The 15,728-nt window shown below is 41.2% G+C and overlaps 1 protein-coding gene across 4 annotated transcripts in view; it reads left to right on the forward strand.

Annotated features, from left to right (window-relative positions):
• The first annotated feature begins 2,016 nt into the window (after window positions 1–2,016).
• HSF2BP (heat shock transcription factor 2 binding protein) overlaps window positions 2,017–15,728 on the forward strand; it is a 53,317-nt gene continuing 39,605 nt past the window's right edge. For 3 of the 4 annotated variants that reach the window (XM_014938044.1, XM_014938043.1, XM_014938041.1), the window contains exons 1-3: window positions 2,017–2,148; window positions 11,317–11,420; window positions 15,477–15,626. In XM_014938044.1, coding sequence (XP_014793530.1) covers window positions 2,067–2,148; window positions 11,317–11,420; window positions 15,477–15,626 — 336 coding nt within the window. In that variant the 5' untranslated portion in view covers window positions 2,017–2,066. The remainder of the gene's footprint in view (window positions 2,149–11,316; window positions 11,421–15,476; window positions 15,627–15,728) is intronic. The other variant, XM_014938042.1, reaches the window with a different exon arrangement.

Below are 15,728 nucleotides of genomic sequence, written 5' to 3' on the forward strand. Positions count from 1 at the left end.
GGGGGGGGAAAGGAGGGGAAGGAAGAGGAGTGGAAGGGAAAGGGGGAGGAAGAGGGAAGGGAAAAGGGGGAGGAAGAGGGGAAGGAAAAGGAGGAGGCAGTGGTTGGTGCTGCTCGCTGGGCCTCTGAGGGCCTTGGGGGTGTGATGGCGGGGCCTAGTACCGTGGGGTGACAGGGAGTGGGTTGTGTGGGGCAGGTGGGACCTCGACCCCATGGGCTGGCTGTGTGGGGCTGGGGTGGGCTCCTGCGCACAGCCTTGGTTGGTGGTATGTCTGTGGGCAAGGGTGAGGGACCTTCCGGCTTGTTCTCCATTGTCTGTGTTTGCTCTAGCATTCTGTTTTAGCGTGGGCAGGTACTGAGGAGCTGCTTAAACAGAGAAAATTTGTCTGTTGGAACTGTAGAGATGCGTGTTTACAGTGGGGACCATGGCTGAGAATTTTCTCCTTAACACATATTTCTTATCTCAATCCCAGTGCTTCAGTAGTGTATTGTACTTGAATTTAGCTTCTGCCCGTGAACAGCTCTATCTTTATGCCTGTACCAAATGGTGCTCCATAATTTGGGCGATGCTGAATTGCCTCGCTGTCCTTCCTGTTTGTGGTATTCTTCTATAGGCTCCTGTTGCCATATGTTTATTCCATGCTTTCCTGAGACGTAAAAGAGCTGTATTTCTCTTGAATCATGTAATGTGGTGGCACTTGGCTGTACAAACTTCGCACGAGCGCTTCCTAAATGCAGCTTGGAGCACACAGTTCAAGTTAAAATATTTTTTCTATACCACTTAACTGTGGCTCTGGTGCCTCTGAACCGGGAAAGCTGGAACCGGCCAGTCCTGCCCTTACAACTGTCTGGGTTTGAAAGACAGCAAATAAGGGTAGGAAGCACAATGGAAAGGAAACATTTAACCTGAAGAAGTAGGGAAGCAGAAAGAGACAATTGTAGGAAACGGTTGGAAAGGATAGAAATGCCAGGGTAGTGTTGTTGGCATCAGTGGTAATGACCTCCGTTTGTCTTGTGCAGCTGGACTCGAGGGACTGTGGGGATGGCAGGTTTTGTACCTGCAGTGGATAGTTTCTTGTGGTGTTCTGTAGCACCCTCTTCCTTCTGAAATAAGATGTGGTACATAAAGGATCTCATCTCATTTTTGCTGCACCTTTCTCAATGCAGCGTGAAACAATACTAAGATACATTACAGTTTTGCTTTGTGAAAGCTTGTTAGTGGATTAATGTTTTATGCAAAGGATGTTAAACCTTTATGTCTGTGTGTATATGGTAGCCTTTTTAAGATGCAGCATTGTGCACATGTACATACAGCAGAATTTGGAGTTTAGGAGATCTTTGATATAGAAATTTGTCTATAATATTAAAATTAATGCCCATTCTCTTGGACTGTGGAATTAAAGTTATTTTATAACATTAGCTTAATGGCAGAAGAGGAAACTAGTAAACATTTTGTCTTAACTTGGGGTTAAATTACTTTTATGTGGGATTGGGTTGCAAAGCTCTTCACAAAAGATGAATTCTTTTGGGAAAATACATATTTCTCTAAGAGAGCTGTTGTAATTTAACAAGGTGACTGAGGATCTTGCAAATACTTAAGTCAAAAAATGAGTTATTGTATCCTTTACGACAGTCTTGAAACAATAGCTTGGCGTATGCATAGCTGCTCACGTTATTAAAATGTGAATGTTAATTTTTACAGCATTCTGAGGTACATTGCACATGTTTTAGGTGAAGAAACAGATGCAGAGAGGTCATATGATTTCCTTTAGGCCAGACTGGCAAAAATTAGATTACAGTCAAAGAGTCCATCTTGGAGACTTCTGGGTTTAATTATTACTGGATAGTTCTCTTTTAAAAGGTTATGGATTTCTGAGATGATATAATACTGAGGAATATTTTTGTCTGAGAGAAGAGATTCATATAGAAAAGCACTGGAAGGCTGTAGCAGTGTCTTTGATTGGTTGTTGGTTTGTTTTTTGTTTGTTTTTATTTCAGAAGGCTGAAACCAGAGAGGAATTTGTTAAAGTTAGAAGGAAGGATTTGGAAAGGCTGACAACGGAGGTGATGCAATTGCGGGATTTCTTACCCAAAATAATAAATGGGGATATCCTGGGGACATTCCAGAAACTGGATGCTATTGAATCAAGTGAGTAGTACCATGTTACAAGCTCTTACAGTTTTTGCCAAAACTTAGAACAAACTGTCATGCCCCTATGAATAGTTGTAGAGTTTATGGAGGTATTCCAAATAACCTTGACGTTCAATGAATGCTTCAATAAATTAATGTGTTTGTAATGAAGAAAATTACAAACTGCGTTAGAAATAATTAGACGTCAAATGAATCTTTAAAAATATTTTACTGTGAATAAAACAGTATTAGTTCAGGCAGTAAGGGAAGCTGTATCAGGAAAAAAGTGATCCCTCTGAGAAAAAGTAAAAATGTTTTGTTTTTCAGAATGTCACTTCAGATGCGCAGCAAAAAACCATGGTAAATAGGTATGGATAAAAAGTAGTTAAAATTGAAGGAAGAGTCATGATGAGAATATCATCGTATTTAGCCTCTCTTGGTTTTTTAGCTTGTATGCTTTTATTGCTAGAATTATTCATAATAATAATTTAAAAAAAAAAGTTAAAGGCTCTCTGTTATAAGGGTCTTTTTCCTGCTGTCTCCAAAGTCCAGGTTTTCAGTGTTATGATTCTCTGTGCATTATTTTTTTACCAATTGCGCCACTCCCAAAATGCCATCAGGACCAAATCTGAGTCGGCTCCATCCCTACCCTGTAGCTTACGTGCAGCAGAACCATTCACCTGTTCTGCTGGGAGCTGGCTTTCTCTGAAAAGACACGGGACAAGCACTGAGACAGATTACAGAGAGTGGATCTCTTCTAGAGATGTCTAGATGAATCAAGTGATTAATTGAAAGTTAATTTGCAACAGCTAGCTAAGAAAGAGTAAGATAGAGCCTCAAGGCCCGTCTCCCGTACCAAGTAATATATTGGGGCAGAGCTTCCAGCTGCCTCAACGATCCAGTCTTTGGAAAGATTCTTCTATGCCATCAAATCCTAAGAGAGATTAAAAGACTGTACCCCCTCTACTACTGCCAGCTGTGGTGTTGTCTGTGTCACAAGAAGTGATGTAGGATCTGGAGAAGTTCTCTTTTTGCTATCAAGGACTGTTTCCAGTTGCATTAAGTGTTCGAGATCCTCAACTAGTCAGATTCTTGTTTTAACTATTTTTATCAGTGCTCAGTCTCAAGATTTCTTGTACTGATTCTTAGTTCCTTGTGCCATGAGTCAAGAGGACACTCTCAGGGCCTTCCAGCAGCAGATCTGTGACATCAACATGGCATTTTTAAGACTCAGAATCATAGAATGGTCTAGGTTGGAAAGGACCTTAAAGGTCATCTAGTCCAACCATCAACCTAACTCTGACAAAAAATAAATAAGAAATAAGCAAAAAAAAAAAAAAATCACTAAACCATATTCTTGAGGACCATGTCAACCCGTCTTTTGAACACCTCCAGGGATGGTGCCTCAACCACTTCCCTGGGCAGCCCATTCCAATGCTGGATAACCCTTTCCATGAAGAAATTTTTCCTAATATCCAATCTAAACCTCCCCTGGCGCAGCTTCAGGCCATTCCCCTTGTCCTATCTCCTGTGACTTGGGAAACGAGACTGACCCCAAACTTTCCTTCAAATGTTCTGCTGGCTGGCCAGCATTCTCTGGATCCATTGGAGGAGTACCTGAAGCTGTGTCAGCCTTTGAAATCTCTTGAGTACATCCCCACAATGGAGATTTCTGTTGCCTTTAATGAGGTCATTTGAACATTTATTCAGACTCTCGCCACTACAGCTGGACAAGTCAAGTGGTGATTTTTGCTGCTCCAATCTGCTCCTGCCTCTGCAGCATGCAATAAGGCAGACTGAAAGGAGGCTTTGGAGCATATGGTTCACAAAACACTGGACATCACAGGGGCACAAGCATCCTTCAGTCTCAGAATGGTGAGCTTTCTGGTGCTGTTCGCTAAGTGCAGTCTCTTGGTGTTGGCATATGAAGCTTACAGGAGTCCTGGCGGTTACTAGGGATGTTTTTTTTTTCATGTTGTTCTTAAAGAAGCCTAATGAGTGATTTGTTCATCTCTCTAGACTTTCATCAGCTATTGCAGTTTTCTAAGAATTGTAAACATGAGGTGTTAGCAGGTTCTCCTGCCCCTCAAGAAGTGCAGATGATAGTCAGATACTTTTAACGCTTCTGGCCCATTCTGTTGTGAGACTGATGGAATCTTGAATAGTTTTGGGAAACCTTGAGTGAGATCTTTGCATGTTTCACTTGTATATCAAGGTCAATAGGATACCCATTTGCAATGGGAGCATCCCATAGGTGATATCTGAGATCTCAGCTGGCAATGGTCGGTGCAGCCAACATCTACTTTTCGGGCTGGTGTCAGGGTCTTCACTAAGGCTTTTACCAGGGCAGTGGTTCATTTCGAAAAGAAGGAGCCATTTTAATCTCACTACCCTCCTCAGGAAGAATGTTTGGCTCCAGAAATCTTAGTAGAGAAAATTTATTGGAGCTATTTTTCTATTATGAATATGTTTAGTGGAACTCGCTCCGTGGTGGAAATGTTAAAAATTGCATTTAGCATTGATCTAGCATTTGGATCAGTAGAATTGGAATTCCATCGCTTGCAGGGTAGTGGTTCATTTCAAAAAGAAAGATCCATTTTGTTCTCACTACCCTCCTCAGGAAGAGTGTTTGGCTCCAGAAATCTTAGAAAAATGGCTCCAACGAATTTTCTGTACTATTATGAATATGTTTAGTGGAACTCGTCCATGGTGGAAGTGTTAAAAATTGCATTTAACATCGATCTAGCAATTGGATCAGTAGAATTGGAATTCCATCGCTTGTTGGCATTCATCATAATTGTACTGATTTCTCCACCTCCCAGAGCTTTGAGGTTAGGTCTCTGGTTCAGAAAATCTCCTGGTGTGACCTACAGCGCAGGTGAGAATGAGCCCACCTGAAATGCGGGCCTTCTCTTCTTCCATTGTGCTCATTGCCTTGTTCTGCTTTTGAGTCGCTGTCTCTTTTGGGGGCAAATACCACTTCTTTGCAGAATCTGGTTCACCACTTCAGGGATAAAGTTATATATTTCCTGTTTGTGCAAAGATGCCATTTCATATTTCTTGCTTGTGCAAGTTGATAGCAAAAGCTGCTTCTTCTCTTGGTGGAGGTAGACAATCCGAGTCTCAAGATTTTAGTGTCAGGAGGTGAGGAACTTTATTACTGGGGGTTGGGACTTGAGCCAGTGGGAGAACCTCTTGGGCTTCTCTGTGTTCTGGTGTGCAGAAGCCAGGGGCACAGCTGCTGCCTTCAGTGTCAGCAAAGTGCCTGCCACTGTGTGTCAGGAGGTTGTCCAGTGTCAGGACTGGGGCATGAAGCCTTGAATTTGCTTTCAGAGCAAGGGTGTGCACAGCTGGGAAAGATATCTGGGCATAATAGGGAGTGTTTCCAGGAATGAGATAGGTAATATTGGAAGCTGATGAAGAGAGATGATTTACTTCTAGCTCTATTTTTTTCCTTCTAGAATGGACCTAGTTTCCCTTGACATAAAATGTGATGCCTTACAGGAGGCTGGCACATTCTTCTTTTATCTAGAGAACTTCAGAAGATACAGGTAGCATCATATTAACACTCAGTAAATACTATTCCCCCTTCTCCTGGCTTAGTTTTGCTTCCAAGAGCTTTGAAGTCTGCCAGGGAAGGATTTGGCGTCTTTGCGTGTCTGCTGGCTGTGCTGATACTGGGTTTGGAGTGCGTCCATCCTCTCAAAGGCTGGAAGTGATTCCTTTCATTCAGGAGAGCTTGTTTCCTTGCAGCAAGGGAGACTTTCACTGGGAGCTGCGTTCCACTGGATGACTTCCCTGGCAAGGATAAACAGGTTCTTGGTCTCCCACTGATGAGCAGAGCATGCCCCGGTCTGGCTCAAGACATCTTTCTGTTGAGTACTTAAGACTAACACCTACATAGTAATAGGTCCATGCAACGGAATTTTCTTTACTTGATGAGGGAAAAAAAGTTTCCTACCACTGACTGGAGTTATTCCTCAAAAAACCTCAATGAATCCGTTCCTCCCTTCATTCTTTTCCGTTGGATTGCAGGTTGAAAAGAACCGAGTGCTCGGGGCGCGTCCCCTGGCACGTGTGTGTTTCCTGGGAGTGGACCCTTGACTGGCCTCTTCGGTTTCTGTTAAAAAATCTTGGTGTTGATGACTTAAAATCACACAAGGGCTGAGTGGAAATATTTTCCATGTTGTTAGAAAAGCTGTTTGTGGCCATCTTCTTTCATACCTGCTACTCAAAGCAGTGTGTACATATTGGAAATGATAACTTTTTTGTCAATTAGGACCAAACCAGAAAGGAATGTATTTCCAAACAATGTGGAATTACTAAATAAAATGCCAGAATCCAAGCTCTTTGGATAATAAGGACTGTTTCTTTAAATGATGTTATCTCTTTTTTGATTGAATTTGATATGCTTTTTGGTAAATACATTCAAAAATATTGACCACATGTAACGAGAAGTATCTGAAGTATGTTAAGCCATAGACCATACTCTTAATGCTGCTCAAAGTGGAGTGTAACTTGTTATTTAAGCTAATGACTTAGTAGAGTTATTCCTCAAAAAACCTCAATGGATCCGTTCCTCCCTTCATTCTTTTCCGTTGGATCGCAGGTTGAAAAGAACCGAGTGCTCGGGGAGTGTGCCCTGGCACGTATGTGTTTCCTGGGAGCGGACCCTTGACTGGCCTCTTCGGTTTCTGTTAAAAATCTTGGTGTTGATGACTTGAAATCACACAAGGGCTGAGTGGAAATATTTTCCATGTTGTTAGAAAAGCTGTTTGTGGTTGCCTTGTTCTGCTTTTGAGTCGCTGTCTCTTTTGGGGGCAAATACCACTTCTTTGCAGAATCTGGTTCACCACTTCAGGGATAAAGTTATATATTTCCTGTTTGTGCAAGGATGCCATTTCATATTTCTTGCTTGTGCAAGTTGATAGCAAAAGCTGCTTCTTCTCTTGGTGGAGGTAGACAATCCGAGTCTCAAGATTTTAGTGTCAGGAGGTGAGGAACTTTATTACTGGGGGTTGGGACTTGAGCCAGTGGGAGAACCTCTTGGGCTTCTCTGTGTTCTGGTGTGCAGAAGCCAGGGGCACAGCTGCTGCCTTCAGTGTCAGCAAAGTGCCTGCCACTGTGTGTCAGGAGGTTGTCCAGTGTCAGGACTGGGGCATGAAGCCTTGAATTTGCTTTCAGAGCAAGGGTGTGCACAGCTGGGAAAGATATCTGGGCATAATAGGGAGTGTTTCCAGGAATGAGATAGGTAATATTGGAAGCTGATGAAGAGAGATGATTTACTTCTAGCTCTATTTTTTTCCTTCTAGAATGGACCTAGTTTCCCTTGACATAAAATGTGATGCCTTACAGGAGGCTGGCACATTCTTCTTTTATCTAGAGAACTTCAGAAGATACAGGTAGCATCATATTAACACTCAGTAAATACTATTCCCCCTTCTCCTGGCTTAGTTTTGCTTCCAAGAGCTTTGAAGTCTGCCAGGGAAGGATTTGGCGTCTTTGCGTGTCTGCTGGCTGTGCTGATACTGGGTTTGGAGTGCGTCCATCCTCTCAAAGGCTGGAAGTGATTCCTTTCATTCAGGAGAGCTTGTTTCCTTGCAGCAAGGGAGACTTTCACTGGGAGCTGCTTTCTGCTGGATGACTTACCTGCAAGGATAAACAGGTTCTTGGTCTCCCACTGATGAGCAGAGCATGCCCTGGTCTGGCTCAAGACATCTTTCTGTTGAGTACTTAAGACTAACACCTACATAGTAATAGGTCCATGCAACGGAATTTTCTTTACTTGATGAGGGAAAAAAAGTTTCCTACCACTGACTGGAGTTATTCCTCAAAAAACCTCAATCCGTCTTTTGAACACCTCCAGGGATGGTGCCTCAACCACCTCCCTGGGCAGCCCATTCCAATGTCTGATAACCCTTTCAGTGAAAAAATTTTTCCTAATATCCAGCCTGAACCTCCCCTGGCGCAACTTGAGGCCATTTCCTCTTGTCCTGTAGCCTGTGACTTGAGAGAAGAGACCGACCCCCACCTCTCTACACCCTCCTTTCAGGTAGTTGTAGAGAGCAATAAGGTCTCCCCTCAGCCTCCTCTTCTCCAGGCTGAACAACCCCAGCTCCCTCAGCCTCTCCTCATAAGACTTACTCTCCAGACCCCTCACCAGCTTCATTGCCCTTCTCTGGACCCGCTCCAGCACCTCAATGTCTTTTTTATGGTAGGGGGCCCAAAACTGGACACAGTACTCAAGGTGAGGCCTCACCAGTGCCGAGTACAGGGGGACAATCACCTCTCGGGCCCTACTTGCCACGCTGTTCCTGATACAGGACTTAGTAGAGTTATTCCTCAAAAAACCTCAATGGATCCGTTCCTCCCTTCATTCTTTTCCGTTGGATCGCAGGTTGAAAAGAACCGAGTGCTCGGGGAGTGTGCCCTGGCACGTATGTGTTTCCTGGGAGCGGACCCTTGACTGGCCTCTTCGGTTTCTGTTAAAAATCTTGGTGTTGATGACTTGAAATCACACAAGGGCTGAGTGGAAATATTTTCCATGTTGTTAGAAAAGCTGTTTGTGGCCATCTTCTTTCATACCTGCCACTCAAAGCAGTGTGTACATATTCGAAATGATAACTTTTTTGTCAATTAGGACCAAAACAGAAAGGAATGTATTTCCAAACAATGTAGAATTACTAAATAAAATGCCAGAATCCAAGCTCTTTGGAGAATAAAGACTGTTTCTTTAAATGATGTTATCTCTCTTTTTGATTGAATTTGATATGCTTTTTGGTAAATACATTCAAAAATATTGACCACATGTAAGGAGACATATCTGAAGTGTGTTAAGCCATAGACCATACTCTTATGATCAATAATAATGCTGCTCAAAGTGGGGTGTAACTTGTTATTTAAGCTAATCAAAATTGGAGTAGATGCTGTTTGGACATTACTCTTTGGAATTACTTAAATGTGTTTCCTTTTTTTTTTTGTCAGTATAAATACTAAGCATCCAGAACTGTTGTCTTTAAACTAAAAGACAGTACACAACAATTGTTAAAAATTTCCTTCAAAGTGAATTTTTAAAACCAGACATCATGGTTGTGAAGTATGATAGTTTTAACTTCATTTCCATTTCTTTTATCTAGAGAACTTCAGAAGATACAGGTAGCATCATATTAACACTCAGTAAATACTATTCCCCCTTCTCCTGGCTTAGTTTTGCTTCCAAGAGCTTTGAAGTCTGCCAGGGAAGGATTTGGCGTCTTTGCGTGTCTGCTGGCTGTGCTGATACTGGGTTTGGAGTGCGTCCATCCTCTCAAAGGCTGGAAGTGATTCCTTTCATTCAGGAGAGCTTGTTTCCTTGCAGCAAGGGAGACTTTCACTGGGAGCTGCGTTCCACTGGATGACTTCCCTGGCAAGGATAAACAGGTTCTTGGTCTCCCACTGATGAGCAGAGCATGCCCCGGTCTGGCTCAAGACATCTTTCTGTTGAGTACTTAAGACTAACACCTACATAGTAATAGGTCCATGCAACGGAATTTTCTTTACTTGATGAGGGAAAAAAAGTTTCCTACCACTGACTGGAGTTATTCCTCAAAAAACCTCAATGAATCCGTTCCTCCCTTCATTCTTTTCCGTTGGATTGCAGGTTGAAAAGAACCGAGTGCTCGGGGCGCGTCCCCTGGCACGTGTGTGTTTCCTGGGAGTGGACCCTTGACTGGCCTCTTCGGTTTCTGTTAAAAAATCTTGGTGTTGATGACTTAAAATCACACAAGGGCTGAGTGGAAATATTTTCCATGTTGTTAGAAAAGCTGTTTGTGGCCATCTTCTTTCATACCTGCTACTCAAAGCAGTGTGTACATATTGGAAATGATAACTTTTTTGTCAATTAGGACCAAAACAGAAAGGAATGTATTTCCAAACAATGTAGAATTACTAAATAAAATGCCAGAATCCAAGCTCTTTGGATAATAAGGACTGTTTCTTTAAATGATGTTATCTCTTTTTTGATTGAATTTGATATGCTTTTTGGTAAATACATTCAAAAATATTGACCACATGTAACGAGAAGTATCTGAAGTATGTTAAGCCATAGACCATACTCTTAATGCTGCTCAAAGTGGAGTGTAACTTGTTATTTAAGCTAATGAAAATTGGAGTAGATGCTATTTGGACATTACTCTTTGGAATGACTTAAACGTGTTTCCTTTTTTTTTTTTTGTCCGTATAAATACTAAGCATCCAGAACTGTTGTTTTTTTAAACTAAAATACAGTACGCAACAATTGTTAAAAATTTCCTTCAAAGTGAATTTTTAAAAACAGACATCATGGTTGTGAAGTATGATAGTTTTAACTTCATTTCCATTCACTAAAATAAAGCATCTAAATAGAAATGTGTTTCTGATAACATCAGGTTTTAATTTTTTAAGAGAATCCTAAAATTTGCTTGTCACTGACATGATGTTTAAATAGTTTAATAATACTTTATAAACATTATTTTAAAATGTGAATTTTTAAAAACAGACATCATGGTTGTGAAGTATGATAGTTTTAACTTCATTTCCATTCACTAAAATAAAGCATCTAAATAGAAATGTGTTTCTGATAACATCAGGTTTTAATTTTTTAAGAGAATCCTAAAATTTGCTTGTCACTGACATGATGTTTAAATAGTTTAATAATACTTTATAAACATTATTTTAAAATGTTCAGAGTAGCTGCATTTCATTCTTAGTATTCATAATTCGTACATTCTATATTGAAACACTTTTCACTGATCTTGGTATTCTTTTTCTTAGATTTTTTTCACTGTACTCACTGAATTTCAAAGGTAGCGGACACGAAAACCATCATGAAAGCAAACAAACAAAAAATGTAGGAAATTGAACAAACTTTTAAAAATCCCTGAGGAGCTCAGTTTCAAAATGATATCTTGTCAACACACAGTATTTAACATCTAGATGTAATTATTTTGGTCTTTCGCTGTTTTAAATCAGAAACATCATGTTCCTTTAGTTGTAAGAGCTGTTGCAATGTGGCAGCATTCTGGCGCTATACCAGTTTAGCCACTAGGGGGTGATCTAACACAAGCAAATGGTTAAAGCCCCTCATTATATTTGCCCTTGGTGGATTCTTTTTTCTTGAGCGTAAGCCCATCGGTCATAACTTCGTTTCTCTGATTTGTTCTGTCACAGACATGGAGAAAAAGGAGGAGGAAATAGAGCAGCTGAAAATGGATTGTGAACACTTCAGAGCCCGTCTGGAAACAGCCCAGGCAGATTGCATGAGAGAGAAGAAGGTAGATTTTCTGTCAGAGTATTCCTATCTCTATGCTTGAGTATTCATAACAAAAGCAGTAATGATCAGTTTGTCACGTTCATGTCACAAAATGCATCCTCAGCTTGAAAAACAATCTGGCATTTCTGTTCATATAGTCAGGTGATGGGTAAATTAATTACCTATAAGTTCATAATGGATGTGGTTTTCCCCTTGATGTTTCCAGAGCAAAAGGGTCAATATTACAACTAGACAAAATATAATAAGATGTAGTACAAAAAATGTATTAAAGGTGTATAAATAGAGGTACCAACTGATAGTCAGTCTCCCACTGAGGTACCTAAGTCTTGTGTAACTGCATAGATCTCTCTTAACTTCCATACTGTGTGAGGAGCAGTTGTATGGGGTTGCATTAAGGCTTCTTAGCAGGGTTCATTTTGTTCTATGTAAAGTTAACCAAAATACTAATGGTTCATTTTAAATTAATGTGCTGAAGTAAAACATTGGGTATTCAGGGAGATTGTGATGTGGCTGGCATCAAAAAGTCCTTTGTGGAATCAGCTCCTTTGAATTTAATGTAACTATAATGTGTTTTCAAAGACAACAATAGAAGATAATGTAAGCAATGCAATGTACAAAATGAAACTGGCCTCTCTTTTGGCTTGCTGAAAGCTGTGTACCTTTGTTTAGTTTTAATAGTCTTCCTCAGTGCACCTATTGATCCAATTCCCATGTACAGCTGTGGGTCAAAGAACAATTACCGGGCTCCTTTTGCTCTGTCAATATTGTATTTAGTGATTATGAGAAGGGAGATTCTTAACAATGAAGGAATAGCAAAGACCTCAGACTTCTGAGACTGTGGGTCTTCTGTGAAGCCATTGGAGTTTAAAAAGGATCATAAAGAGTAGCAGCTTAATTTCTCAGAGGTGTGAGAATTGGTTGTGATTATTTGCTGCAAAAGTTAATGTTCTTGGAGCTGACAGCTATCTTCAGTAGTCAGCAGAAGCTCACTTTGTTGGGGTTCTGGAGTTAGCATCTGCCAGCCTTGGGATTGCACAGAGACAGGTGAACCCCCAGAAACTATTTTGGTTTTGAAAAAGAATAAATGAAAAGTTCAGAGATGCAGTTTTAGGGCATATCTGTGTTCACGAGTCATTCTGGAATGGGGTTTGATTTGAATGTAAAGTATTAATGGAGTAGCTGCCTATTTGGATATTCCTTCAAAACAAGTATCTTCTAGAATAGCTATTGCAGTTTGGCAATAGGTACTCATTAATTTTGCTGTGTACCCAGATCTTTAATTGTATAAACATCTAGGATGAAATCTCTTTGAGATTTAATGGTGCTGCTTCAGATATTAATGAAATGGGCCCCACTCTTTATTCTTGTTAATATTACCAAATAAATGGCAGATGGTTTAGGTTTGTGATTTCATTTGGATAAAAGCTTTACTTAAAGCATGGATAGTTTACTAAGAGTAGTTGTTGTCTTGGTGTTCCTGCTTAAAGCTCTTCTTTTTGTATCTTTGCTGTTGTGCAGTGTACGCTGGTTTTCTAAGTGGCTTCTGTTACATGCCACAAAGGTGTATTTGTCTGAGTGGATTGTGCTTATGTACCTTGTGAAATCCTTTAGCTCTTTGGGATAAAAGGTGGTGTGTGTATATGTGGGATTTTTGTTCCTGTTAATCATTTTGTGTGGTGTTTTTCATTTGGTTGCTGTTCTGCCGTAGGCATCCTTGCATGTAGGTTCTAAATTATTTTGTATGTATTTATTTTCTGAAGGAAAAGGAAATGATTCACTGAAATACACATAAAATAAATGCATTTTCTAGTTGAGCAGTGCCCTTTTAGGGGATCATAAATCAACGTTTCGCATTTCAAAATTTCTGTGCGGTGCTGTTTCACTGATTAGGGAATTGCCATGCTTTCTGAACCTGAGCAAAACTTAAAGTGCACGTTATTCTTAGCTAATGCCTTCTTTGTCTGTCTTTTCATAGTTTTGTACTTAAGCACTGCTGTATTCTCATGCCTTGACCCTTTCCTGAAGATGGTGGTGTTGCATAGCACAGCGATTGCTTCGTGATGTGAGCTCTCAGGAGTGTTGCTCCCAGCCAGGTTATTTGCTTTTGCAGGCTCCGTTTATTTTCCTGGCTCTTGAATGTACTATTTTGTTTTCCTTGCTTCGTACCTTTGTTCTGATGTTGCTTTTGATCTATTAAAAATTTCGGCATTTCTTGTGGTGGCTTTGCATCCTTGCTGGGGAATCTAGCTTTGGTATTACAGAGTTTTATGTCTTACTATTCTGTATTAGCATCCAAATGCAAAATGGAAATAAAATATATTAAAAGATACATTTTCCTAAGACGAGGACAGTGTGGAAAACAAAAGCAGGGACAAGACAGGTGTTAGACAAGGAAGATGCCTGATGCACATGGTGGCAGAAAAGCTGGTAGGCCTGGCAGTGAGTTATTTAAAAGATAAAATTTGGCTAACGTGCTTTACAATGATCAAAGTATGAACTAGTAAGAGACTTCTATGCCTAGGGAATCAGCAGCAAGTGTCAGTGTTTTGCATATATTAAACGATAAGGTGAAAGAGACTTCAGAGACTAAATATGCACAGAAATCTGCTTGATAAATTTAATTTGAATTTTACAAATCCTAGCCTGTGTGTTCCACCAGCAGCATGATAAAGCAATGCAAATCAGGCTGTCAGGTGTGATACAGAAGGCTAGGTAGGTTACTGATGACAAACAAGCAGCTTCATAGTGCTTAATACCACGTTACGTAAATTTTCAGATGAGTTTATGTTTCTATTCCTTCCAAATCCTCAACACAAAACACTGAGGTGAGCCCCTAAAATGATGAGATACTTGTTTTAAAATCCTGATGGGAGTACATGGTGGAAAGTAGGAAGTACATAGAAGATTCCTACTTATTTCCCTGGACTTCATCTTGACGGCTCAAGACAGGGGAGGCTGGGCCGAGGAGGGTCCTTTCTGCAGTGAATGTGCAAATCCCATGCCCACAAAATGGGCAGAGCCAGATCCTTCTCTTCTTTTGACACTGTGTGATCTGTGATTCTCTCTCGCTTTTAATAGTTGAGTTAGCATCATTTTTCTTGATTGGCCTTGTATCTTCCCCTGCAGCACTGTCTAGTACCACCCTAAGGTTAGCAGGGAGCCCTCATCAACCCAGAGAGCCCACAGACTGCGGTGTCCCTGTCCCATCTCACTCTATAGCTGAGAGGTGCAGCAGCTTCACTGTCCCTGTGGCAGTTGGTAGCATGCCAGTGAGATGTAGTATCATATCTAATCTCATCTTCTGGCCAACTTCCCATGTGAGTTGAAAAAAATGCTGCCAAATTGAACTTGGGTCTTGGCCGCGTTGGATTGCTCCCTTCTCTCTTTATGCTTTGTGGCAAGGAGCACTGAGCAGCTCGCTTAGGTGATGGATGTGTGATGGTGCATGGGCTTTCTTGGTATGAAAGGCCCTCCAAACTTCAAACCTTAGATGTGTTTTTCCGGGGACTCCATCTGACTTTGCCACTGCTGGTCAAAAATATGCCAATGGAAAAAAATTGGAAGAGACAACAGTATTTATCCTAGATATCCAGCAACTCTACCACACTGGCTAAGGCAGAAGTCTGTTTTGGAAAACAAAACAATCCTCCCTTCCTAAAAGATGTTTCCAGTATCTTTTGTAAGGTGTCTGGAAAGGCTGAGCTCTGATGCTGAAAGCCCTTCTCTCTCGGAGAGACGTGTAGCTATTTGCTTAGGAGGAGTAGTGTCTCCTATCAGACTTCTCTAGGTGCCACTCAGTCTCAGTGGGTCACTTGGCCTGACCTTGTGGACAGGCTTCTGGTTACTGTCAGCCTCCACGATGCACTTACTGCTTAGATATAACTCAGGAGGGAAGGTATGTGTCTGCAACTGCTGTGAGTTTGCCACCCCACCCCCTCCATCCCCTTCTCCCCTTCTCACATGTGGCCAGGATGTTGTTTCTCGTTCTGTCCCCTTAGCCTAGAAACGTGATTTGGCTGACATGAGGTGCAACCAAAATTTCCTTCTGCTATTTCAGGAGAAACTAGACCTCCGCCAGCAGCTGAACGAGGCCAAGCAGCAGCTCCTGCAGCAAGCAGAGTACTGCACAGAAATGGGCGCAGCGGTGTGCACGCTGTTGTGGGGTGTATCTAGCAATGAGGAAGCTGTTAAAACCCTTCTAGGAGGAGTAAGTATGGCAGGTGAATACTTACTGGTGGTAACACTGTTAGGCCCTTAAAATGAGGACCTTCATCTGTCAAACGCTTTAATGTAAGGATTTATTTCAGAA

The sequence above is a fragment of the Calidris pugnax genome, unplaced genomic scaffold (assembly GCF_001431845.1).
Source record: "Calidris pugnax isolate Ruff unplaced genomic scaffold, ASM143184v1 scaffold25, whole genome shotgun sequence".
In the NCBI taxonomy this organism is placed as follows: Eukaryota; Metazoa; Chordata; class Aves; order Charadriiformes; family Scolopacidae; genus Calidris; species Calidris pugnax.